Source organism: the organism of the source record quoted next (genome assembly GCF_019968985.1).
Source record: "MAG: Porospora cf. gigantea B chromosome Unknown PgB_NODE_76_length_45516_cov_123.677, whole genome shotgun sequence".
NCBI classification, from domain to species: Eukaryota; Apicomplexa; class Conoidasida; order Eugregarinorida; family Porosporidae; genus Porospora; species Porospora cf. gigantea B.
The window spans coordinates 22,725-45,516 of record NW_027179251.1 but is presented as its reverse complement, the minus strand read 5'-3'; the positions used below and the strand labels follow the sequence as shown (position 1 = coordinate 45,516).

Genomic DNA, 22,792 nt, shown 5'->3' with positions numbered 1-22,792 from the left:
GATCTCCTCGGAAATGTCGAAAGAACGAGAACACATCAAGAATGTTATTGGCCTGATGTGCGTTGTCCCTCCTTATCATAGGCGCCCATCTAGGAGCTGCTCTGTTTGGGAGGGCTTAACGATCTCCTCGGGAATGGCGAAAGAACAAGAAGCACACCTCAAGAATGTTATTCGCTTGGAGTGACGCCTTTAGCTGCTGGAGTTCTTAATGGTGTCCTCGGTGGAGTGACGTCTTTAGCTGCTGGAGTTCTTAATGGTGTCCTCGGTGGAGTGACGCCTTTAGCTGCTGGAGTTCTTAATGGTGTCCTCAGTGTTTTAGTGAATCATGTTGGAGATCATACATTGAAAGATTCTACCTCTACGCAGCGCGCTTAAAGGTGTGGCATCAATTCCAGGAAGGACGACAATCATTTGACGCTGCCCTACCGCAAAGGACGGAGTCGAGGGGGAGGTGGCTGGAAGGAAGGAAGCCCTGCCGCAAATCGCGTCTGGAGGATGGAGAGGATCCATACAATCCTTGGTGATCGCCTCTTGATCTACGTAGTTCTTTCGACATTTCCGAGGAGATCGTTAAGAACTCCAATAGCTGGACGAACAATATTCCCTCCCAAACAGAGCCGCTCCTAGATGGGCGCCTATGATAAGGAGGGACAACGCACATCAGACATCTAAGGAAGTCTCCACAACAGGTCGGAGTTGAATTTTCATCACTAGATTCCCATTCAGTGCAGATCTTGAGTCGTCATAGCATAAGCTCGTACAGATTCGTTGTCATCCGGAGACTACCCTAAACCACTGTCTTAAATTCTCTGAGTATTCACATAAACTCTTGAGATTTGCACTGGAGACAGAACGGTTGAATCTTCATTTTCATGGTGGTTGATCAACTGCCTCATGGTGCCGTTGGTTACATCTTCATGTTTATATGAGTTAATAATCAAGGAGTGCCAACCTCGAAAAACCTGACATTTCAACACCTTTCGCAATACCCGTCCCACAATCATACGTGGCATCATTGGGAAATCAACCTATTCAACATTAGCTGATGGCCGTGATAACCACTTCTCCCTTCGAGGACCAGAAGCCAGGCACCTCTGGTCTACGTAAGAAGGTCGTAGTGTTCGAGCAGAAGAATTATCTGGAGAACTTCACGCAAAGTATTATGTCGTGCTTCCCCACCAAAGAGATCGAGGGCTGCTCTCTTTTGGTTTCTGGAGATGGGCGGTACTACAGTAGGGAGGCCATCCAGAAGATCTGCGAGGTGGCAGCTGGCAACGAGGTGGGGCGTGTGCTCATCGGTAGACATGGACTCATGTCGACGCCTGCAGCTTCTTGTGTGATTAGAGAGAAGAAGCTCTACGGTGGCATTCTGCTCACCGCCTCCCACAACCCTGGTGGCCCCAAGAACGACTTTGGAGTTAAGTATAACATGAGCAACGGTGGCCCAGCACCTGATGCTGTGACCTTGAGGATCTTCGAACTCTCGAAGACTTTGACCGAGTACAAACGAGTGGAACTTCCCCCCATTGACATTGACACCTGCGGAGAAGTAAAGCTCACAGAGACTTTCACTGTGGAAGTCATCGACGTTGTGGCTTCTTGGGTTTCGCTGATGCGCTCAATTTTCGACTTCAATGCAATTCAGAAGCTGCTGAATCGCCCCGATTTCAAGCTGATTTTCGACGGCATGCACGGTGTGGCGGGTCCGTACGCCAAGGCTCTCTTCATCGACGTCTTCAACTGCGAGCCTAAAAGCTGCATGAATTGCGATCCCAAGCCAGATTTCGGCGGAGGCCACCCTGACCCTAATCTGACTTACGCCGAGGAGCTCGTGAAGATAATGAAGCCGTTGGCACCGCAGGAGGTTACTGAGGAGACACCGGACTTTGGCGCCGCTGCCGATGGAGATTGCGACCGCAATATGATTCTAGGAAAGGGCTTCTTCGTTACTCCGTCTGACAGCGTGGCTATCATAGCGGCGTATGCCCAGAAATGCATTCCATACTTTGCTGCCGGCCTTTCCGGTGTGGCCCGGTCCATGCCAACCTCATGCGCCATTGATCGCGTAGCGGCTAAGCTAGGACTTGAGTGCTTCGAGACCCCCACTGGTTGGAAGTACTTCGGAAATCTGATGGACGCCGGGAGAATGGCAATTTGCGGCGAGGAGTCCTTCGGTACGGGATCAGACCACGTTAGGGAGAAAGACGGTATATGGGCGGTTTTGGCCTGGCTGTCCATCTTGGCTCATGCCAACGACGAGAACAATCAAGCCCTAGTGTCGGTCGAAGACATTGTTACCGGCTTCTGGCAAGAATACGGCCGATGTTACTATTCGCGATACGACTACGAGGAAGTCGAGGCTGCCAAGGCAAACGAGGTGATCGACCATCTACGTACCCTTGCCTGCTCCGACCTTACGAAACTCCACGAACACGTCACGTCTGGAGAAGGCAAAACCTACCTGCAGTCGAATCCAGTCGTGACTGCAGACGATTTCACCTATACGGACCCCGTTGACCACTGCGTGGCAGCGAATCAAGGCGTGCGGTACATTTTCAAAGACGGAAGTCGGATGATCTGGAGGTTGTCAGGCACGGGGTCGGTCGGCGCCACCGTACGTGTGTATTTCGAGAAATACGAGAAGGACGACACAGCTAAACCCACAGCGGAGGCGCTCAAGGTGATCATAGACATTGCTCTGGAGTTGTGCAAGATTCACGAGATCACTGGTCGAGGTTGCCCCACCGTGGTGACGTAATCGCCGCTTTCTGTGAATGAAACCTGAGGCCCTCAAACCACTAAAAGCAGCTGACCGCTCCTCTGCACTTAACGTTTGGACTTCTCCTTTCGCCTCTCATATCTCGTTTACCGCTCGCTCCAGTCGTCTCTTCACAAGGGTGCTCTGTAATTTAGGATGCCGCTCTCGTGACCATCCGTGCTCAGTAGGCGGTGGCGCCGACACTTCTCTGTACTGTTGCGTCATCTCATAGGGCTAGTAGCGCTGCAATAAATAGGTATTTTCATGGCGGAGCCTCTGGAACCACAGTGCATGGACAGCCACACCGATGAGTCGCGGCGACCTGACAGTCCTCGTGACGCCGGCAAAGACGAAGTGAAGCGTCAGTCTCGATCTAGGTCGCGATCCAGGTCTAGGTCTCGATCTAGGTCGGCCTCTCCTGTTCGCCAGCGGTCCTCGCCTCAACGCTCGAGGTCGCGTTCGCGATCACCAACGGGGCCCTTGAGGAGGGACGCCGTGCTCTCAAGAGCACATGTTGACATCATTAAGGTATCCGACCAAGACGCCTCTTTCATCCTCGGCTGTGGCGGGCGGACCAAGAAGAAACTAGCCCGAGTGTGCCAAGCGGACCTCAACATTACTAAGGACGAGTCTGGCAGCACCATACTGGAAGTCAGGTAGGCGGTTGTTTCGCATGACTCTCTAATATACTCCCAGAGGGCCGCCGCCCAACAGAGAACGTGCTTTGCAGTACGTCCACTTCGTTATGCAGCAACGCGTTGGCCCTGTCAGGCTGGACTGTGATCCCGCCGAGCGTGACGACCTCACAGTGCTTGAGGTTCCCACAGAGTGCGTTGGGTATGTTACGGGTCGGAAGGGGTTGGGCCTTCGGTCGATCGAGGAGGAATGGAGTACTCTAATGTTCTTCACTGAATTGTCCTCCAAAGAATCGCCCACTGAGAGGCTGGCCATATTCGGCGATGAACGCCACCGAAAGGGTGCCGAGCTGAAGGTTATGAGCGCTGTGGATCAAAAGATCCCTGGCTACTTCACTAAGGACGTTAACGAAACTATCTCCGAATCAGACTCCCTCGATCACGACATCGTCGAGATCGCCGAAGAGAACTACTCATACGCCCTTGGGAAACTTGGCTCCACTAGGAAGAAGCTGGCTGCTGCCGCTGCTGCGATTCTGGAGTATGTCGGTCCTTACGCGTTCATCGTTGGGCTGAAGGATGAGCGACGCCGCGCTCGAGAGTATCTGGAGTGGTTGTGTCAACAACGCACAAAACTTGTGTCTGTTGACACCAGCAATAGGGACGACGTTGCCGTTCTGCCAATCCCAGACAAGTTCGTGGCCTACGTCACCGGATGCAAGGGTGCGGGTCTGAGGAACGTTGAGCAGAAAACCAGCACGTTCATCTTCCTTGATGGAGAAAAGATTTCCGACACTGAAGGACGACTTCTTATCTTCGGTTCTAACAAAGCAGACCGCGAGCAAGCGGTTAGAATCATCCAAGACCGCATCAAGGACAAAGAGAGAGACGATGTTCGCGGTTCTGGTCGGCGTCGGTCGTATTACCCCGAGGACGAGTCTCGTCGTCGATCACCTGATAGAGACTTCCGCCGTGACAACCGCAGAGATCGGGACGACCGACGTGACAACGACCGCGACCGACGAGACCATGACAGGCGAGACAATGACCGTCGAGACCCAGACCGCAGGGATGACCGTCGAGACCGCGGCTGGCAGGATCGGGACCGCCGAGAGACTTACCGCCCCCGCTCGTATGATAGACATAGATAGTGGTCGAATCTAGTGCACGTATAAGCGCGAATGACATTGTAGACTGGAATCTCATGTGTACATGAATCAATGGAACAATATGATATACGTTGCCGTCTGGATAGCTCAAGTGAACAAGAAATGGAACTAATAATGAACGACGCGAGTGGATACGTCAAGTTGGCCAAAAGACAAACGGCGAAATGCTAAGAGCAACGAGCACTAGCGAAAGTCAATGGGAAATCTGCGGCCTCCTTGATCACATGTGGACTCTGAGTAGCGCAGACGACGCATTTTAGGTCCCAACTCCTCTCCGCCGGTGCGTAGCGCCCAGCTTTGTCGCAAGCACATCGTGACGGGGCTCTCTGCGGGCCGAGTTCGCTTTCGAGAGGCCTTGTCCTCCAAAGGAACCTCCGTGTGGAGTTCGGCGTCCGCCTCGACAGCGTACGAATTCCATTCCTGCAATCTGGCCTTGATTTGCTGATCGTCAGACCGGAGATGATTTCGCGAGCGTATGAAAGCTTCAAAGTCCCAATCTGGCCAACCCAACTCGTTGAGGCGATATAACTCGGAGGACGACATGTGCCGAGCGGCAAAAATTTCCTAGTTTCTTGCGAATTGATGACATTCCACTGAGATACACATAGCTAGCATCTCGACGACACGAGACCAGCACGCAATTTAGTAGTCGAAGATCAATCACTGAAAAATAACGACGCATCTGCTGCTTTATGCAAAGACTTCATTCATTTATAACTTTAGGCCTGCCAGCCACCCCAACAACAATCGCGCCCCACTGGTTGTCGTTGAGCTGGAACCCTCCGCTTGTACAGGCAGGCGACCTTTTCGCTTCCCGCGGAGGGCGCCAGATGACGTCGACGTTCAAATGTGTGCAGTCTGATCCGGCTAAGCTGCTCGGGTCGCCAACTTTCCTGGCTGGAAACGAGGACCTTGGAGATACTCTTGCCTGATCCACCCGTTTGGGGTTGACATCGACGCTACATGTGGCTATGCTCTCAGGTGCGATCGGGTGACATGCCTCGGAACTCGCAACTGGTGCCAATTCCTTCAGAATTGTCATCCAAGCATCACTCCCCCAGAACGTCAACCACTGCAAATGCACCGCCGGATCAGAAGCAAAGTAGGTGTCAAGGTGGTACAAGAGAACTCTGCTTTCGCGTACTGCCTGCATCAGCAGCATCAACTTATAGGGATGCACCAAGATACGCCGTAACAGTTTCTTTGGTCCCTCAACGAACCACTGCTGTCGAAATTCTGGCGTCGGCCACACGCGACTTCCCAGCATGGCGTCTAGCAACCCTTTTCGTCTGTAAAAGGGTGGCCCGGCCTCCTCGTCCGGTAGCGCCACGTCGCTGTGACAGAAGGTAAGAGGTATTGAATCGTGGTCAGACATCGCTTTCATGAACGCCACCTGGTTCGACCATGCGGTTTCTTGGCGCGACGAGCACAACCGTTGGTAGTATCTAAACGGATCTTCCTCCCCCTGCGGTTCATCGGGGAAAACAAACACCATAGGCTCCACAATCGTGAACACATATAACCCGTTGAGGTGTTTTTCAGCTCTGTACACCTCAGCTTCCAAGATGTTTCTGCACAGGGACTGAATAGCGGTAGTGTGTCCATCCAACGCGCGCATAATTGTCAGACGACTAGTCCAGATGCGAATGAAGCTTCCGGAATCGTTCGTTGGAGTGAGTATCAGACGATCAGGTTCCTCCACCACCCAAGATCTCATGTTGAGCATTTCGGTAAACTGGGCTCGTGGCACTGCGTTGAGTAGACGCATGCACTGGTCTAACTCCTTTGCTTCCTCAAGGGGAAGGAGAAAGTGAAGGCCCTGATCGAGCGCATCCATCGATGTGGAAATACTGTGAAAATCTATTATTTATGGATACGCTCCAGATATTAGCTTCTCTTTCCGTCGGGGGGTCATTTCGTCACAGCGGCAAGCAATAGCACGTGACTACTATGAACAGGTGTGGCAGATGTCACCCATTTTTAACGAAGCGGTAAAACGAATTTGCAATCATTAATAAAAAGCTCGAACCCCCTCAGGAACCGAAAACCTGCAGTTCGTTAGCTGTCAGCGTAGCCCTACACAGTGGACATTTCGCGCTCGACCGCTGCAGAGACAACACCTGGCCCAAACACGCGTTATGAAATACGTGCCCGCAATGTGTAACGTTAGAGTCGTGCTGGATAAGACTCAGGCAAATGCTGCACTCCGAGTTCTGACAGCCTGATAGTTGGAATAGCAGGTAGTCGCTGGGCCGCAGCTCGAGTGTCAGGTGCGGAAAGGCGCTCATCAGACGGCTGAAGCTTAAGCAGGCCTCGACCCCTTCAGCGCTCATCAAGTATGGGACGCCAATGTTAGTTGGAAGGGAGCCATCGCGCCTGAGGACATGAAGCACAGTCAGCAGCTGATGGTCATCAATGAAGACCTCCACATGTTGGAACTGCTTCCGGCGGCTGAGGAAGTCATGGACGGCGCGCAGACCTGATATCAGCCCTTTGAGCATCAGCAGCTCCATGACTTCCTTGCCTGCGATTAATTGCTGAGAGATAAGAGATCTGTCAGAATCGTACATCCGTAGTTGTACTCGTTGACCGGATTTGAGCACTACCAGGCGAACGGGCTCAAGGTCTGCGGATTCGAGGAAGAAGGAGTCATCAGGCACCTCCGGTGTTAGCACGCACTTGAGGCTGGCTGGCCTCTCCGGCGTCGCCAGCTCGACTCGTCCTCGAGGCATCATCTTCATCAAGTACCGGCAAGACAATATCAAGCCCTTGTTTCCGATTGGAGTCTCGTTGGCTGTTCGCCAACCCCGATCTGTCATGGCCGGTCCCACACACTCACTCATTGCTCTTTCTGTGCTGGAATCGCGGGACCAATGCGCGGCATATTCAGACCTGGTATGAAGCGTAAATGTAGACCGAAATTGAACCTCGGCCAGCTTGGACATGGCCCTCTTCAACACGAATAACTCGGCGTAGTCGTCAGACAGCTCAGTGTCCTCAGGGACAACTACCTGGCTGGTCTCCTTGAAGCTGGGCATCTCAGGGCTGTGAATGCAGTAGAGAAGCATGTTATCCGCCGTCTCTCCTCTGCAATAGATATTTACATGGCGATTCATAAAGCCTGATGAGTGACCCAGGACGCTCCGAGATTGGACGTCTCCTAGAAGATCCACAGTCGAACGCCGCATCAAACGAAATGAAGAATAAGTATGAGTGTATGATTAGGCATTGGATTCGAGGGAGAACACGTCGTCGTCTGCGTGACAGTTTCGTCCAATGGATATAGCTCAGCAACTGAATCAATCCAGAGAGAGACTTAAGGTAGAGATTGACAGGTGTCAGACCCTTCGCACAAGAGAGAGACTTCTTAGCCAACGGGCGAAGGCGGCCTTCAACAGAAGGGCGGATGTGCAAACATTGGTGGAGGAAAGGGAGCTGCATCTGATGGAGTTAACGCACCAACGGGAACGGCTGCGCCGAAAGATTGAAGCTGCAAATTTCCAGAAAGGGGACCTCCAATCCCGACTGACCTCCCGAGACGCCGGGGAGATTATGACTCGACGAGGGGCTGTGCGAAAGATACAGAGTGCGATGGCTGAGGCTGAAACTCGCAGACAGCAGCTGCATGAGAGGGTGTGTACGACCGCTGGCCGCCGTCTTCAGCTGGAAAAAAAACGCGAGGAATTGAGACAGTGCGGTAAGGTTGAAAGGGGACGACTGACCCAAGTCTTGGAGATGCCGACCGTAACCCAATTGGACCGGTCGACACAAGATCTGCATCAACAAGTGAAGGCTGCTCGAGAGGCGCGAATACTGGGGGAATCGCAGCTGGAGAGAGCACAGGAAGGGCTCGCCCGGCTACAGACCGAGGGTGAGTCCAAGGATATTGCATCCCAGTTCTGAAGGAAGAACAGGAAATGTCAAAGGAACTACATCTGGCCCATAGCGATCTGGAGGTCGACAAGGCCAAGTTGGCAAGTCTGACGGAGAGATGGCGTCGGGTGGAGAGAGAGCTCGCAGCAGTCAGGCAGCCCAAGCGCCGACGTACGCGCGGGCCGCAGATGGATGTTACGGAGGCGGACCTGGAAAGCCTTGCGAAAATGTAAAGCATCAAGTTCGGCTTTCTGGTTTGTTAAATATGTTCATCCTCCTCACACAGCTCTGGCTGTTAATTTTCGTCCTCCTTCTTCACACAACTCTGTAGCATTGTTATGGCGTTATCGACCGTGGCTGCCGTTGGACCGGGTGGAATTTGATCCTCAGACGTGACAATCTTCTGCAAGGTGGGTAAAAAATCCAAACCCCGTTCTCTTCCAAAATTATGGAGCATCGACCACGCCTGAATCTTAGCCTCCAGCTCCGTCGTCTTTTGTTTCGCACCCTCCAATTTCTGTTGGAGGTCGTCGTTTTGGTGTTGCAAGTAAACCACCTGCGCCTCAGCAGCAATTCGTCTCTTCTTCTGCTCCTCGACCTGGCCTTGCAGAACCTCCATGCCTTCCTTAAGTTTTTGACGGTGCTTATGCGCACTCAGACGGTTTCGGGCTCTCTGTACTTCACGCTTGGACTCTGATTCCACACCTGGCTTGCCCTCACCAGCACTAATCATGGATCCCTGTTCCATCCGCTCCATTGTTGTCTTATGCAAGATTATAATTCAGACGTAATCCAGGAAATCATGCTGACGTGGCAGGCGTCACCGCCTGTGTCAGTAACCTTGAAATCGGATTGACGTGGTTTCTAACAAGATATCCTTAAGATGCAGTACGATGGAGATTCATGCACGAATATTCATGGCAGATGTCTGGAGATGAACCGTATTTTCTGCCAACATCTACATGTCATTTTTTTCGGTGGTAGATGTCTGGAGATGACGATGGTTATCGTTTACAAAGAGCGATCATAACGCCGGCTCCTGCGAACACGGGAAGAACTCCAACTGGATTGTGGAGGCACGGGGGGCTCACCTATTCTACTGGAGGAAGAGAAGGTGAAATTTATCACCCACGCGAGGACCACTACAGCTGAAGACTGTATCGGCGATGTCAGCGGAACTCACGCAGAGAAGGAAAGAGCCCAATGCCTTTCGAGTCAGCTCTTCGTAATCAACAGGCTCCGGGCGGAGCATTTCAGGCATAGCTCGCGCCTCTTCATCCAGCCAGGTGCGAGGGCCGAAGGAGGGTTGAGCAACAATGCCCCGCTCACTTGGAGCAATCTTAGGAGTAACATAGGGCGTTGAAAGCGCTGACTTCGCGAACCGTGGATCACCTAATAGTTCTGGTGCCCGAACCGAGTTGTCAAACAAGCGTGTCTCCAGACCGATCGGCTTTGGACCCCAATCAGCGAAATGATTGTCAGGGTACACGAACTCCTTCGAAAGTGGACTTGAAAGCGTGGACTCGCACTTCGCTGTAGTTTTGCTCGAAGTCCACGGGAAGGCAAACTCCGGCCTCTCCTTTCGGGTAAACGGGCGTTGTGGGGGAAGGTACTCATGAGCGTAGTGCGGTCTGTCGTTCATTGGAGGACGGTTCTCTTTAAATAGCGACTCAGCCGAAAAAGTTCCGTAGGGGGCAGCCCGGTGCATCGACCTCCGCGGTTTAGCATGAAACCCGTGATGCGTCGGCATTGCTTGCCGTGAGCTGTCGAACTGCACCTGAACCTGAAACCCCCGATCTGTAGACCGGCTGCAATAATCAGGGTGATTGTAGCCAATGGTGTCGTTGAATGGGCACATTTCAGCTCAAGCTCAATTTTAAACTAGTCATTTCCGACTATTTTGTCAACTTCGACGGAAACGGAAGCCAACCTCAAAATGTTGTCCAACTTCTTGACAAAGTCATTTGGCCGGTTTGCCTGCAGCAGCCGTTGTGCGTTACCGATCTCTTTGGTCTCGTAGATATTATTAGATATCCGGATGCCTCCTGTTGAACGCAGCAACAAATACCACATGACGTTCGTGGTTGGCAAGAACCAACCACGAGGCGGTCCCCCGAGGCCTGCGCGTCTGCCTGACACACAACCTGCCATCCAAGTCAAGCCCGCTCAGAGCATTTCGGTGGCGAAAGGCCTGCAGAACGTCTTTGCACCGGAGGGATGGGATCCTGCCAAGACGTGTGTCGTGTGCAACTTCCCCACCAGTACTGACGAGCGGACAGCGCTGTGTTTCTTGCAGTACCTCGTTCCTATTTCCCACATCGAAAAAGGGCCCTCGCTAGGGAAAGAAGTAAACTTTTTGTGTGTTCTGCCTTCTGACAAAGAGATAGAGGTGTTGCTGAGGTCATCGGTATGGTTCAACTCCGCGCAGCCACTCCAAAGCCGAATGGTAGACGTCGAACCCTCGGCACTGGACCCAGCCAACATCATGAATGCAGCCGGGGAGGTGATGGCCCAAGGTCAATTCGCAGTGACCATGGTCAATGACATGGCATCGATGTTCAATAACATGAACTGGTGACGAATCGGACACAGTACACTAAATCTGAGACAAACCAACGAAAAAGTTCCTGTTGAAACGAAGCCAAGCTTTGCACCTACATGCGGAATTAGAGATGGTAATTGGCTTCGCACATGGAGGATTCTGAGGTATGCATACCTTCATGTGGCTAGCATTCTTGACTGCTGTAGCACTTGCAAAACTACCTCGTCTGTCGAGGTTTGAGTCATTTGACAGGCCTGAAAGGCTTTTGCAAACAGAACACGACGACCTGTCTGCAAAGGGAACCCAGGATCTCGACGATGAGGGTGCCCACGAACGAGAAAGGTTCACGCGGTTCCAGCAGATAATCCGAGATGAGATCAAGCCCCTAAGGGAGAAGATTGAAGCACTTGCTGTGGAATCGGAAGAGGCGCATCAGGAGGGCGACCCGGAGCCAAACAAGGAACAGCGCTTCAAACAAGTTGGCCTTCCTCCAGCGGATCAAGATAGACTGAACGAACTTCTGGCTCAGAGCGGGCTGAGCCCTGGAGTGGTCGAGGGTATCAAGGACATCCAACAAATATTCGAGCGAAACCAACAAGACATCGCCAAACTGGGCAGTTCTTGGGGCGCACCGTCCATGACACCCGACAAGATGAATGGGTTGATGTACTCAGCCATGGCCAACCACCCGACAATGGACCCTAAGCTCTACGAGAAGATGTTTGAGAATTGGCGTTACCAGCTAGCCAAGATGTACCCCCCGTTCATGACTCCTGGAGTGCAAGGTCCACCCCCTTCTATGACCGGGACGGGCGCTGGATTCATGGCGCCAGCAGCGGGGATCCCAGCACCCCCCCCGGGGTTTCCTGGATTTCAGGGCGCACAGGCCTTTTCCTACAAGAACGGTGCGTGAAGGCCATCTCACATCAGTCGTGTGTAATATGGGGTTCATAGTCAATATTTTACATTTTGGATGCAGTACTCCCCAACATCGACACTGTATCGAGAGTTCCTTCTCTCTGCCAAGTGAGTACACCTCGTTTTGACAATAGGCGCGTTCACGTGGAATCCGGCGCGGGCAACTTGGGCGGAAACCAGAGTGCCGCAAACCCGAAAGGAGCTGGCATTAGAGGCCAAGTCATGATGTGACTTACGTGACGTGATGATGAAATCGAAAAAACAAAATTGAGATGGACTCACTTCCTCTTTCCGTCTTGGAAGAAGTCCTCACATTCTGCCCAGGCTTAAGGTGTCGGACGATTTCAAAGCTGAGGTGAGTTTTCGAGGTGCTGATCACAGCCAGTGCAACCGGCATCTCTGTGAACTCATGTCGCGCACATCTATCACATGTCTCACCACAGCTCGAAGCTTTAGCGACATGACGCCACAGCTACAGCAGCGAGTGAGATCCCTGTCACTGAGGAGCACGGATGAGTTTGACCCCTCGTGGGCGAGCACATTGACTCTGAACAAGCTTTGTCTTAGGAATGTGGAGTCCATGAAGGCTCTGAGGCATCTAACTGACAGGGGCCTAACGCTGGACCTGCTCAACCACCTTATCATCGAATCTGTGAGTGAGTCCTTCGAGTGGCATCACCTGCCGTTCTTAGCCGAGATCCGCACCCTTGAAATATACACACCTTGCAAGCCAATAGTCTTTAGCCGCTTTCCCGACACTCTGCATGTGTTACACCTAAAAGGCGTCGTCAAGTTGCGCGCTAGGTGCCTTCCACTGGGTTTGAAGTGCCTCTCCGTGGATTGTCTCGTGGCGCTGGAGACTGATGCGTTGCCAGCGGAACTTTTCAGTCTGGTCGTGTCTGAGCTGTTCTGCCCGCTAACTGAACCGTTGTCAGGGCTGACTCTTCTGCCCCCGGCTCTCTCAGAGCTCCACATCGACTCTTCAACCGTTCATATGTTCACAGGTCTGCCTGACAGCCTCGTCAGTCTCTCCCTTCCTGACGAGTTCAACGAAAGTCTCGAAAGTGAGTGTGGAGTTCATGTGACAAAGATCTGCTGCCGTCCTGCCTTGCTAGTCTCCACCTCGGGGACCTTTTCAACCAGCCACTGGACTACCTGCCGTCCAGCTTGACCATCCTAAGCTTAGGAATCGAGTTCGACCAGCCCATCCCCCCAGGGGTGCTCCCGCCCACTCTGAAGTGTCTAATGATGGGCAGCCTCTTCGGCAACGACATCGGAGTGGGAGTGCTCCCTGACGGCCTGCTGCATCTGACGCTGCCGTGCCTCGCAGATGGGCAGTTTCTCGATTTTCCCCTCGAGGCCGTGCCCAAGGCCATCCGCGTCATCGACGATCTGGGAGCGCAGATTATGACTTGGCGGCTGGATGAAGGCACGTTACCAGACCTATCCTCGTTGATCTTGACTGACTCCTTCTCTGCAAGCTTCGCGGAGGCGCGCCTTCCGCCCAGCCTGCGATGCCTGCACCTGGGCTCTAGTTACGCTGACAGGCTGACATGCCTTCCTAATCTTACAGTGCTGGACATGTGGTTCGCAAACCAGTGGAATCACACTATCGAGGCAGGCACGTTGCCTACAACGCTGAAAGTTCTACGACTACCGAGCTCGTTCAGGCACCATTTGTCTGCCGGCTCGCTGCCTAGGGGTTTGCTCCATCTGGAGCTGGGAGAGGAGTACGACCTGCGGCTGGGGCCGGGGGTTCTGCCTGACAGGCTCGAGGTCATGTGCCTTGGGGATCCGCTTCCTACCATCGAGGCGGGGTTTTTGCCGTTGAGTCTACAAGTGCTGGGCGTTGCCCACCATGTCATGCTCAGCTGGTTTGAAACGCACCCTGAAGGTATTCCTGGCCTCGAGCACCTGGAGGTGAAATCCAGTTTCCTCGTTGACACTGACCCCATCTTCGACTGCAGCAGCTGTCCATGCCTGAGGGAAAGGCGTTGCATGTTCGACTGCCAATCTGACGTCGGCACTTCCGAGACCGAAAGCGAGTTCTAGAAACGTATCTGTGCGTTCGTTTTTTAATGTCAAGCACGCTACCAATTCGAAGATACGTTACTATATATCGTGGCATTGGTGTTTCGGCTGTGGGTCAGCTAAAAGAGACGATTTCCATCGTGAAATTGTTACTGGTGGGTTAGACCTGCTTTGGTGTTTTGTCTGCCTCTGCCTTCTTAAAGATGTTGCTAACATTCATCGTTGCTCTCTTGATGGGGATGCTGCTAGTGGGTTTTGGCCCTTGGGCTGATTCCCCCGCAGTTAATTTACACCGGACCCTAAGTTACAGAAGAGTCCTCGTGAACAGCAGTGAGCCAGTCGGATGTCTCAATATAGCTTCTTCCCCCTTCGGACTGGTTGAATTGATCCCAACATCCAACACCAGATCGCCTTCGGCGCCGAATCTTTACGTTTTCGTGCCAGGCAATGGTGGCATCTACGACGACGGGGCGTGCATGGGATGGTGGATCAACAAAGCTGACCCTATGGGATCCCACTCGTGGCGACACCTAACGTTTGATTGGCTTCGGTTCCACGCGGCGTTTCACCCGCGGATCGCGGCTGATGAGGTTGCTTTCATGCGGCAGGCTTGGCGGACAATCAAATCCCAGATGCAGCAGAACTGCGGTCGCGTAGTCTTTCATGCACATTCCTTTGGAGCGCTCATCCTTTTGGATTTCATGTCCCAAGAGAAGCTCTGGAGTGAAGGTGAGGGGATCAATCCTATATGACTTAGTGTCCATGATATTCATGACCAGCCCTGTACTGAGATCGCATGCTCTTCTGGGAAGTCCACTGGCTGTCGATTACCGCATGTCTGTGATGAGGAACGTTTGGGAGTCGACCGCTGGATGCAGACCGAATTGCACAAAGCTTGTCGTGTTGCACCCGGGCCGTCAGGACCGTATTGTGCCATATCAGACGTCTAGGCCGCCTGCATGGTTCCACAACGTCTTCGAATCACACATGGCGAATATGGAGTTCATTCCGAATTTGTATCGGTCGGCAAGCCATGTGAACATGCAGTTCTCAGAACATACGATGCGCATCCTCCGCAACTTCTTCCGGCTTCACCTGACTGACCACCAGAAAGCCCTGTCGTTACTCTCTCCCAGAGAACGAAAGCAGCAGGCCACGAGCCTCGCAGTCTGCCCCACGAAAAAGCTGTTGTCGCCACACACCCCAACGCGCGTTCCTGCCAGGACGGATGTGGTGGCAATGGTAGTCAACCGCACGTTGGATTGGGCGAACGCTCGCCATCTCCAGTCTGATTTCGACGCGAGACGTCATGCGGTGACATTGTGGAGCGACGAAACAGTGCTCAAGCCGTCACATGAGCAGCACTACCCTGAAACTTACTGGGTTTGGAACCTGGCAAAGGACAGCACAGTCCGGATTGTCCCTAACAAGAACGTCATCTTCTGGACTCAGACGCTAAAGGCAGTGGAGTATGACAGTCTTCCTCTCTGGGTCCCTCTGAAGGAGTTTGCAGAGTCGGTGATTCATTTGAACCGACTTCCTGGTGCGACTGGTCTCCACATCTGGACTACTGCAAATGTGTACGGGCTGTTGTCGATAGAGCGGTGCCAAGCTGGTACCTGCCAAGTAACAGAGCAGCGGCTTGTGCGAAATCGCAGCTGGAGGCTGATGAAGGCTGGGGAGCACTCGGTTGTCACAGGTCGTTGGCTCGATTTTACGCAGGCGCCTGCCGATTTCATTTTGACATTGCTGCTGCCGCCACAGGATATTCCCGATGACGCTTTCGTTCGGATTGAGAGAGATGAATACCTTCCGTTTTTCGTAAGGCAGCACGTGTCCACGTTGCTGCGTGTGATCGTGGTCGCCACAGCCGTGGTGGGGTCGCTGCAGGATCTGCCGGAAAAAAAGGACTCAGGCGTCATGAGCCCTTCCCGATGCCCTGTCTTGCTGCAGCTGTGCTGCGTAGTATGTTTCGTCGTCGCGCCGTCGTTATCGTCCGTCGTGTGGGCTATTTTCCTGGCGGCACTGGCAGCACGCCGTTGGGTTTGCTGCTGCTATGTGCTGTTGACTGTCGAGCTCATGCCTCCCGCGCTTGGATCGCTGATTGCGCTGGTAATTCACTACATGCCGTGTCCTAAGACGTTGTTGTTTGACAAGTCGTCGCATGGGGCCTATTTTGCATCACTGGACTCGCGCCCCCAGCCGTTGTTTCTGGACGTTCTCTGGCTGCACCCACCCACAAGCATGATTTTCATGGTTGGGTTGGCTCTTCTGGGGGTCTCGGTGCAGCTGCCTACTAGAAGGCATCCGCCCTTATACGACGTCCTAGGAGGTGCCATGTGCATTGGCCTCCTTAGCGATCCAAACGATGGATTGCTGCCTCTGTGTTTGGTGCTGCATTGCGAAGGTTTAAGATTGCGAAACGACAGGGGAGAACTCATGGGCATTCGTCGCTTGTCTCGGAGCTGGAGTCCTCACATCCTTGCGTGACGGTTTCTCCGGCGTCCGTGATGACCATCGTCTGTCCTGAACACTTGCCAAGGGCACATCCGGAATGTTGCCGGATCTGCTCTAAAACGCCGATGTCGCGTCTTCCAAGGCTTTGATGCAGGTCAATTATCCACTGTGCCACTTCAAGCTCACTCTCATCTTCGAGCTCCATACTAAATCTAGTGGAGACTTCGTTGTAGAGCAGATCGGCCAAATTGTCAGCTGACCCAATCACCTGTTTACGAACATTCAGGTCAACGGTTCCACGATCTCGAGCACCTGTGTAACTTCTGTCAAAAAACACCTACAAGGATGAAACATTTCCACCAGCATACCTTTCAGCTCGTCCTTTTTCTGTCGGGAATTCCGACCGCCCCAGCCGCCTTCAACTGCGAGACTCAGGGCGGTCCAGTTGTCGAGTAGCAGGCCTACGCCCTCCTCAAAGAATCCCCACAACCTCAACTGATTGGCGTCCATAATACTCGAATTACAACTACGATGGACTTTGGTAGCGTGGTCACTGAAAGCCTTCAGCAGATGGTTGCTGGAGAGGACGTGGAAAACGCCAACAATGTCCTAAAACAAGCCGGATCCGATCCTCAATTTCTGATTGCTCTGCTGCAGAATCTCACGGAGAACCCCAACCCCGAGGTCCGTAATCTGGCAACCATCATCCTGCGCCGACGGCTCGTGAAGGCGTGGGATCAGCTGACTGACCAGGACAAGCAGGTTTTCAGCACCCAGATTCTGATGCGACTCGAGCAGGAGCCTGTACACGACGTTCGGCTTTGCGTCGCTCATTGCGTATCCGCCTGTGCAAAGGTGCAGTATTCAGTCTGGAAGGGGGATCTCATGCGTATCGTTGAGTCTCTGTTGAGTCAGTCAAACTCCAAGACCATGGAGGTCGGAGTTACGGTGCTGCAAGGGCTCTTCGATCACATCTCCGCTGATGAAATGCGCTGCTACTTCGCCCATACCGTTCAGGCGTGTCAAGCAGGTCTGCACTCCAGTGAACCCGGCCTTACCTCCGCCTGTGTTCGGCTGGTGGAATGCCTCGCAGGGTTTGCTACGTCCAAAGAGGAAATCGGGAGCCTGCAGGCCTTGGTCGCCCCTCTGATTGAGGTCGGACAGAAGTCTATGTTGGACGATTCCTCAGACTTGATTCAATTTGTAATTGAGCTGCTGAGTAACCTGGCTGAGGGTCCAATCGTCAGCCCAGAGGCTGTTCCTACCTTGCTGACTCTTATTATCTCGACGATGACAGCTGATGTTGAGATCGGCATCAAGCTCCAATCAGTGCACCTACTGCGACAGCTGTGTCGTAAGCGCTCCAAGCTCATCGTCGCCATTCCCGGAGCTGTGGATGGACTCCTCGACGCGATTCTCACCTTCGGTTCAACGCCTAGTGACGTCGACTCCACGGACACCGAGGAAACCCACCCTTGGACAGTCGCTGGCGAAGCTATTGATTCGATGTGTACCCTTTTGCCTGTCAAGCACGTCTACCCCAGCGTCATGCAGCGACTGCAGGCGCGACAGGCTTCACAGAACCACTGGGACGTGCACATGGCGTTCTTTGGTCTGGGCGCCATCGCAGAGGGATCCAGTGTGCAAATGACGAAGGACCTGCCAAGTCTTATCCCTCTTGTTCTGGAGGGCATCCAATCCAATCACCAAACTGTACGCTCCGCAGCCTGTGTCGCTATCAGTAACATGGCAGTTTACCTGCAGCCTGAGATTACAACCTACGGCATCCAGGCCTACAAGGCGCTAATGACGTGCCTAAAGAAGGAATGCGAGGAGAACTCTCCTATACAGAACGTCATTTGTGTTACACTTGAGATGTTCCTTACCGCCTGGGACGAGACACCGACCGACGACCTTATCCCTTTGATGGAGGAGTCGTTGACTCTGTTCAGCGCTGTTCTCCAAAAAGCAAGCAACGACCCCGAGCGGGTTAAGGTTGTCGACGCCGTTCTTGGTGCTATTGGCAGCTTAGCAGCTGCCTGTAAGGAAGCCATTGTGCCCTTCCTTCCCAGCATTGTGGAAATGCTCCAGCAAAAAGTGCGTTCTTCTGAGGCGTCCACACGCAACAAGGCTATGTGGGGTATGGCTCACATTCTGAGCTCGATGGATCAAGAGACATACATGCCATACCAGTCCAAGTTTCAAGACCCTATCCTAGAAATTCTGACGTCGTTGGCTCCGCAGGACCACTCAGATAGCTTGGATCAGCCAGAGGAGGACAGCGAACGCCACGAGGCTCGCGAGGCCTGCTACGCGTTCCTAGCTGCTCTTGCTGGAGTTCTCAAGGAGGACTTTGGGGGTCTGGTGAAACGTGTGGGTCCCTGGCTACTCGCTTCGCTCTTGTCTGGAGACGGCGTCAAACCAATATTTGACGACCAGCTGTCCAATCTTGCCGATCTTGACGAGGGTGACTCGATTGAAGACTACCGCCATATCACCCAATTCGCTGTGGACATCGCAGCGCTTGAGGAGCAGCAGGCAGCTCTTCGATGTCTCTCGGCGATCTTTGAGAATGTGCCCATCCAACATACCACTGTGCTCCTGGAGAAAACGCTGATGGCAGCGGATAACTTATGTCAGGCGTTTGACGGCGAGGTCAGGAGACGCGTGGTGGACCTGCTGAAGGAGGTAATGGTGGCGATCCACAAAGGCTACCCTCCCACTTGGCTGCCGAAGGAGCTGCTCAGCAACCCCGAAGCACTTTACAGCACCGCACTGCGCATGTGGAAGCCTGGTATCGCGCCCTGCCCCTCGCCATTGACGGCTGAGTGCCAGGCTCTGTGGCTTGAGAAGGTGTGGCCAATATTTGCCGAGCGGCTCCAGAACGAAGACGACAAAGAGGTCGTCACTGACGTGCTGCTGAATGTGGGCGGATTACTGGAAGCTATGGGGCCGGGGCTGTTGTGTCAGCCTGGCATCGTGGACCGAGTATTCACAACCATAGAGGCCATTCTAAGCAGTGAGTTTATGTTGCTCGTGCCACTCAGATGCTCATGCGTGTCAGGATGATGACGAGGTCGAGCTTGACGACGAGGATGTCAGAGTGATTGAGGAACGACTCCATGTGGACACCGCAAATCTTTTGGCTGCTGTTGCGCAGGTTATCGGCCCTCAGTTCGAGTCTTTCTTCGAGCGGATCCAACCACAGATCCTTACTCTCGCCAGGAACAAGGCTCTCTCTTATATGGGCGTGGGCGCCTATGCCGAAGTAGTCCGTTATCTTGGAGTACCCGCGCTCAAATATGTTGAGCCCGTTCTGCCAATCGCCGTGAGCAACCTTCGTGACGAGGAGGTCGCTGCCAGAAGGAACTCCTACTATTTTCTGGGAAATCTTGCGGACCTGTCGAAGGTCAACCCCTTGGTGCCTGGCCTTGCTGCCGCTTTAGAGGAGGTAGTTCCGATTAACGCCAAGTATCTGGAAGAGAGTTATGTCGGCAATCTAAAGCTTGAGGAGGCTCCAGCGGTTGACAACGCTGCGTCTTGTCTTGGCCGCATCCTCCAAGCTTTGCCCCACGAGAAGTGCCCTGTGGATCTCATGGTGCCGGCTTTCTTATCCGCGCTACCCTTGAAGGACGACTTCGACGAGACTCTTCCTGTAATCGGCACCCTCATCGCCATTTTCACCTGGCCGGTTTTCTCACAGGTCGAGCAGCATTTGCAGACCACCATAAAGGCCTCTGTTCTCTGTCTCATTCACCCAGAGATGAGGAAGAATGCAACAGCGGAGTCCTGGTCTAGTCTAGAGGTTATCATGAAGAACGTCATTCAACGTCTCGGCATCAACCACCCCACAATCCAGGCCCTAGTTGGTGATGTTGAGCTGGCTAGCAGTCCGAAGGCGGTTGCCTTGCTGGAGAATTCTTTTTAGTGCGTGACTTCGTAACGGGAAATGAATTGAATATAATACAATGTCAGATAAAACGCTGCACCAGCGGCGTTCAGCAGAGGTCGATAGTGCTCTAGAAAGAGGTTACTCGCTGCAGGGCGACGCCATATCTGGCCTGCAACCCATTGAGGTTGCGGATGACCTCCAAAGAAATGAGGTCGAGAATGTAATAAGGGAGCGTAACACACTACTTGTTGAACTGCAAGCTGCAGAGGCACTACAGCAAAAGATTCAACGAGAGAACTTCCAAACGGAGCTGGTATTCCGACAGACAATTAACGACCTTGATTTACAGTTGAGGAAGGCTCGTCGGGCCGCGCTGATTTTCGACACTGGCCCGTCCAAGGTAGTGGCGGGAACTGCCACCAGTGACGCGGAATTGCCATCGTTAAAGTCCGAGGGCCCAATGATGCCTGACGCGGACGGACCCATATCCCCACTGCAGTGCTTCGCCGGTTTCGAAGCCCTACTAAAAAGATACATTGCGAACATTAACGAGGACTCATTCGTTGCCACACGAGCCGCGACCTTGGCTCAAGTCCTTGGGTGCCGATTGCAGAGATGTCACGCATTCTCTGCCTCGTGTGACTGGCCCCAGTATCACGCTCTAATTGTTAACATGCTGTTTCCGGGTCTGGAGCTGCTGGAGCAGGTTCTTATGACCTGTGCAGTCCGATTACAGCCGACATTTGATGTGCAGGAGTGGCTCGATGAATCGGGTGTCTACAAGCATACACTGGTTGCGGGCCTGGATATAGTGAACTTCCGAGCAGGGCCGGACTTTCCCTCCGAGACGCCTCGTACCCCGCCCATGCTGGTCGAGACTGTGCCAAACAAACTCGACTCCCACTTTAATGCAGACCCAGAGTTCAGACCTGGCGTCTACCGAAGCTTGTATCGATCTCTTGTGGATCACTACGCTGGCAAAGCATCACTACGAAGATAGTCGTGTTTGGAGTGCTAAGTGTTGCTGGGAAGGAGTTTTGCCCTAATTAATGAGAACGTGCTCAGTTTTGCTCACCGTGACGTCGTTGGCAGTCAGTTGCAAGCAGTGGACTGGCCCGGTACTCCCGCCGGCAGTCAGTTATGGAGTGTTTGATTCCGTCGCCTTCTTCCTTAAGACCGGTTGCAGGCGTGACAATGTGATGGCAGTTGTAGTGTGGGAGCCTGAAAGCTTCCCTGGAGTCATCGCCAACCGATATGACCAAGAATGGCCGCGTGTCAGGTGGCCCGTGGAGGCCCAAGACCCCAACATGCAGACCGTAATGTGCCTGGAGATGTCGGAGGTAGAAGCGCTGCCTGACTGCGTCGCCGAACCATCGACTACTCTGGACTACAGCCCTGAGATATTCAACTCGTTGGGAGAGATCGACGTTGTCACGACGCCTTATTGGTACACAGGGCGTGCCATTCGGACACTAAATTTCAACATCATCCCTGAATCCCTTATCAAAACCGCCTTGGAGGAATTCAATATGTGGGAGATGAGTGACCGCGCTGAATGTCTGGACCGACTTCGATACGACTACACTGGCGACATTGAGAATTTCCCCGCATGTAACAGTCCGCAGCCTCCGTTAATGCATTATGCACCGAGACTTCCGCCTTCGTATGATTTGATGGTGTCGGAGTGGGCCGCGAATAACCTGTATGCGTTAGCCTGGTACAAGACAGGATACTACTTCTACTCGCACTGGCACACCTCGAACCCACATTGGCTTCGGTCAGCCTTGATACCCAAAGTCCGGGAGGCCCGCTACCAATTAAGCGGCTATGAAAACGACTCCTCGAAATACTACAACTCCTCGATAAACCGAATGGAGATCGATCGGCACTGGGTGGTGAAGATGACCTGCTCGGACACTGCCCATGTACGCATAGACTACTCCTTCAACGGCGCTACCTTCACCGACACGCTTTGTCTGCTGCAATATGCATGTGTGGAAGAGCCTGTGTATGCGGACATCAGCGTCGGCACCGCCGATGCTGCTTGGCTGTGGGAATACAGGGACGCCAGCCTGCCTCCGTCTCCTCTGACGTTCAGTCCCCGTGATTTCATGCGCCACCTCTACATGAAAGACTACACCTTGGATCTAAACGATCGTCCGTTTTACTTTGACGGCAGGTGGTTTGTGTGGGACTACCTGATGAAGATTCCTGTCGACTGGCGGCAACGCAATAACAGGAGTATGCTTGAAAAATGGGGAACACAGCTCTTCTATGGCTGGTGGCCTCTACAGCTGTTCTTTCCTCCGGATATCAACTGGGACCTGCGCGTAAGGCATGAAAAGGTGTGGGATCGTTGGGAGTGCATGCACGCTCTGACCTTGAACAACTGGATGGCCAATAATTTCGATCACGAGATGATGCTGCACGAGTGCGGCTTTCGACCTGACCGGTACGCTCGCGGAGATCGCAAGAGCATACTGGAAGTACGGCGAGATGTAAGGTGATTTTTTTAGT

At 53.2% G+C, this 22,792-nt stretch overlaps 15 protein-coding genes across 24 annotated transcripts; 10 read left to right on the top strand and 5 right to left on the bottom strand.

Annotated features, from left to right (window-relative positions):
• Window positions 1–1,045: 1,045 nt before the first annotated feature.
• KVP17_002555 (uncharacterized protein) lies at window positions 1,046–2,758 on the top strand (the record flags this gene model as incomplete). The annotated part of the gene is made up of 1 exon (XM_068518921.1): window positions 1,046–2,758. One exon carries the CDS (start codon window positions 1,046–1,048, stop codon window positions 2,756–2,758), a length of 1,713 nt encoding a protein of 570 aa, XP_068371876.1.
• Window positions 2,759–3,022: 264 nt separating this feature from the next.
• Window positions 3,023–4,544, top strand: KVP17_002553 (uncharacterized protein; the record flags this gene model as incomplete). The annotated part of the gene is made up of 2 exons (XM_068518918.1): window positions 3,023–3,414; window positions 3,455–4,544. 2 exons carry the CDS (start codon window positions 3,023–3,025, stop codon window positions 4,542–4,544), a joined length of 1,482 nt encoding a protein of 493 aa, XP_068371874.1.
• Window positions 4,545–4,745: 201 nt separating this feature from the next.
• KVP17_002543 (uncharacterized protein) lies at window positions 4,746–5,105 on the bottom strand (the record flags this gene model as incomplete). The annotated part of the gene is made up of 1 exon (XM_068518901.1): window positions 4,746–5,105. The coding sequence occupies one exon, from the start codon at window positions 5,103–5,105 to the stop codon at window positions 4,746–4,748; it is 360 nt and encodes a 119-aa protein (XP_068371858.1).
• Window positions 5,106–5,265: 160 nt separating this feature from the next.
• KVP17_002554 (uncharacterized protein) lies at window positions 5,266–6,399 on the bottom strand (the record flags this gene model as incomplete). Its single annotated transcript, XM_068518920.1, has 1 exon — window positions 5,266–6,399. The coding sequence occupies one exon, from the start codon at window positions 6,397–6,399 to the stop codon at window positions 5,266–5,268; it is 1,134 nt and encodes a 377-aa protein (XP_068371875.1).
• Window positions 6,400–6,595: 196 nt separating this feature from the next.
• KVP17_002539 (uncharacterized protein) lies at window positions 6,596–7,750 on the bottom strand (the record flags this gene model as incomplete). 2 transcript variants are annotated; one of them, XM_068518893.1, is made up of 1 exon in its annotated part: window positions 6,596–7,750. In XM_068518893.1, one exon carries the CDS (start codon window positions 7,748–7,750, stop codon window positions 6,596–6,598), a length of 1,155 nt encoding a protein of 384 aa, XP_068371850.1. The 2 variants fall into 2 exon arrangements, with proteins under 2 accessions (XP_068371850.1, XP_068371851.1); XM_068518894.1 differs by having other exon boundaries at window positions 6,596–7,630.
• An 88-nt stretch (window positions 7,751–7,838) lies between these two features.
• KVP17_002540 (uncharacterized protein) lies at window positions 7,839–8,668 on the top strand (the record flags this gene model as incomplete). Of its 3 annotated transcripts, XM_068518896.1 has the most annotated exons (2): window positions 7,839–8,433; window positions 8,460–8,668. In XM_068518896.1, 2 exons carry the CDS (start codon window positions 7,839–7,841, stop codon window positions 8,666–8,668), a joined length of 804 nt encoding a protein of 267 aa, XP_068371853.1. The 3 variants fall into 3 exon arrangements, with proteins under 3 accessions (XP_068371853.1, XP_068371852.1, XP_068371854.1); XM_068518895.1 differs by having other exon boundaries at window positions 7,839–8,465; XM_068518897.1 differs by lacking the exon at window positions 7,839–8,433 and having other exon boundaries at window positions 8,480–8,668.
• Window positions 8,669–8,730: 62 nt separating this feature from the next.
• KVP17_002529 (uncharacterized protein) lies at window positions 8,731–9,192 on the bottom strand (the record flags this gene model as incomplete). Its single annotated transcript, XM_068518874.1, has 1 exon — window positions 8,731–9,192. One exon carries the CDS (start codon window positions 9,190–9,192, stop codon window positions 8,731–8,733), a length of 462 nt encoding a protein of 153 aa, XP_068371834.1.
• A 339-nt stretch (window positions 9,193–9,531) lies between these two features.
• KVP17_002551 (uncharacterized protein) lies at window positions 9,532–10,293 on the bottom strand (the record flags this gene model as incomplete). The annotated part of the gene is made up of 1 exon (XM_068518914.1): window positions 9,532–10,293. One exon carries the CDS (start codon window positions 10,291–10,293, stop codon window positions 9,532–9,534), a length of 762 nt encoding a protein of 253 aa, XP_068371870.1.
• Window positions 10,294–10,473: 180 nt separating this feature from the next.
• On the top strand, window positions 10,474–11,013 carry KVP17_002545 (uncharacterized protein; the record flags this gene model as incomplete). Of its 2 annotated transcripts, none has more annotated exons than XM_068518905.1 (1): window positions 10,474–11,013. In XM_068518905.1, one exon carries the CDS (start codon window positions 10,474–10,476, stop codon window positions 11,011–11,013), a length of 540 nt encoding a protein of 179 aa, XP_068371861.1. The 2 variants fall into 2 exon arrangements, with proteins under 2 accessions (XP_068371861.1, XP_068371860.1); XM_068518904.1 differs by having other exon boundaries at window positions 10,507–11,013.
• A 130-nt stretch (window positions 11,014–11,143) lies between these two features.
• On the top strand, window positions 11,144–11,890 carry KVP17_002531 (uncharacterized protein; the record flags this gene model as incomplete). 2 transcript variants are annotated; one of them, XM_068518876.1, is made up of 1 exon in its annotated part: window positions 11,144–11,890. In XM_068518876.1, the coding sequence occupies one exon, from the start codon at window positions 11,144–11,146 to the stop codon at window positions 11,888–11,890; it is 747 nt and encodes a 248-aa protein (XP_068371836.1). The 2 variants fall into 2 exon arrangements, with proteins under 2 accessions (XP_068371836.1, XP_068371837.1); XM_068518877.1 differs by having other exon boundaries at window positions 11,156–11,890.
• A 277-nt stretch (window positions 11,891–12,167) lies between these two features.
• KVP17_002542 (uncharacterized protein) lies at window positions 12,168–13,947 on the top strand (the record flags this gene model as incomplete). 2 transcript variants are annotated; one of them, XM_068518899.1, is made up of 3 exons in its annotated part: window positions 12,168–12,250; window positions 12,277–12,959; window positions 12,986–13,947. In XM_068518899.1, the coding sequence occupies 3 exons, from the start codon at window positions 12,168–12,170 to the stop codon at window positions 13,945–13,947; spliced, it is 1,728 nt and encodes a 575-aa protein (XP_068371856.1).
• A 455-nt stretch (window positions 13,948–14,402) lies between these two features.
• On the top strand, window positions 14,403–16,416 carry KVP17_002535 (uncharacterized protein; the record flags this gene model as incomplete). Of its 3 annotated transcripts, XM_068518888.1 has the most annotated exons (2): window positions 14,403–14,655; window positions 14,684–16,416. In XM_068518888.1, the coding sequence occupies 2 exons, from the start codon at window positions 14,403–14,405 to the stop codon at window positions 16,414–16,416; spliced, it is 1,986 nt and encodes a 661-aa protein (XP_068371845.1). The 3 variants fall into 3 exon arrangements, with proteins under 3 accessions (XP_068371845.1, XP_068371844.1, XP_068371843.1); XM_068518887.1 differs by lacking the exon at window positions 14,684–16,416 and having other exon boundaries at window positions 14,403–14,678; XM_068518886.1 differs by lacking the exon at window positions 14,403–14,655 and having other exon boundaries at window positions 14,689–16,416.
• A 498-nt stretch (window positions 16,417–16,914) lies between these two features.
• On the top strand, window positions 16,915–20,311 carry KVP17_002548 (uncharacterized protein; the record flags this gene model as incomplete). Its single annotated transcript, XM_068518910.1, has 2 exons — window positions 16,915–19,402; window positions 19,431–20,311. The coding sequence occupies 2 exons, from the start codon at window positions 16,915–16,917 to the stop codon at window positions 20,309–20,311; spliced, it is 3,369 nt and encodes a 1,122-aa protein (XP_068371866.1).
• Window positions 20,312–20,351: 40 nt separating this feature from the next.
• KVP17_002537 (uncharacterized protein) lies at window positions 20,352–21,275 on the top strand (the record flags this gene model as incomplete). Its single annotated transcript, XM_068518890.1, has 1 exon — window positions 20,352–21,275. The coding sequence occupies one exon, from the start codon at window positions 20,352–20,354 to the stop codon at window positions 21,273–21,275; it is 924 nt and encodes a 307-aa protein (XP_068371847.1).
• Window positions 21,276–21,324: 49 nt separating this feature from the next.
• KVP17_002532 (uncharacterized protein) lies at window positions 21,325–22,782 on the top strand (the record flags this gene model as incomplete). 2 transcript variants are annotated; one of them, XM_068518879.1, is made up of 1 exon in its annotated part: window positions 21,325–22,782. In XM_068518879.1, one exon carries the CDS (start codon window positions 21,325–21,327, stop codon window positions 22,780–22,782), a length of 1,458 nt encoding a protein of 485 aa, XP_068371839.1. The 2 variants fall into 2 exon arrangements, with proteins under 2 accessions (XP_068371839.1, XP_068371838.1); XM_068518878.1 differs by having other exon boundaries at window positions 21,475–22,782.
• Window positions 22,783–22,792: the final 10 nt, after the last annotated feature.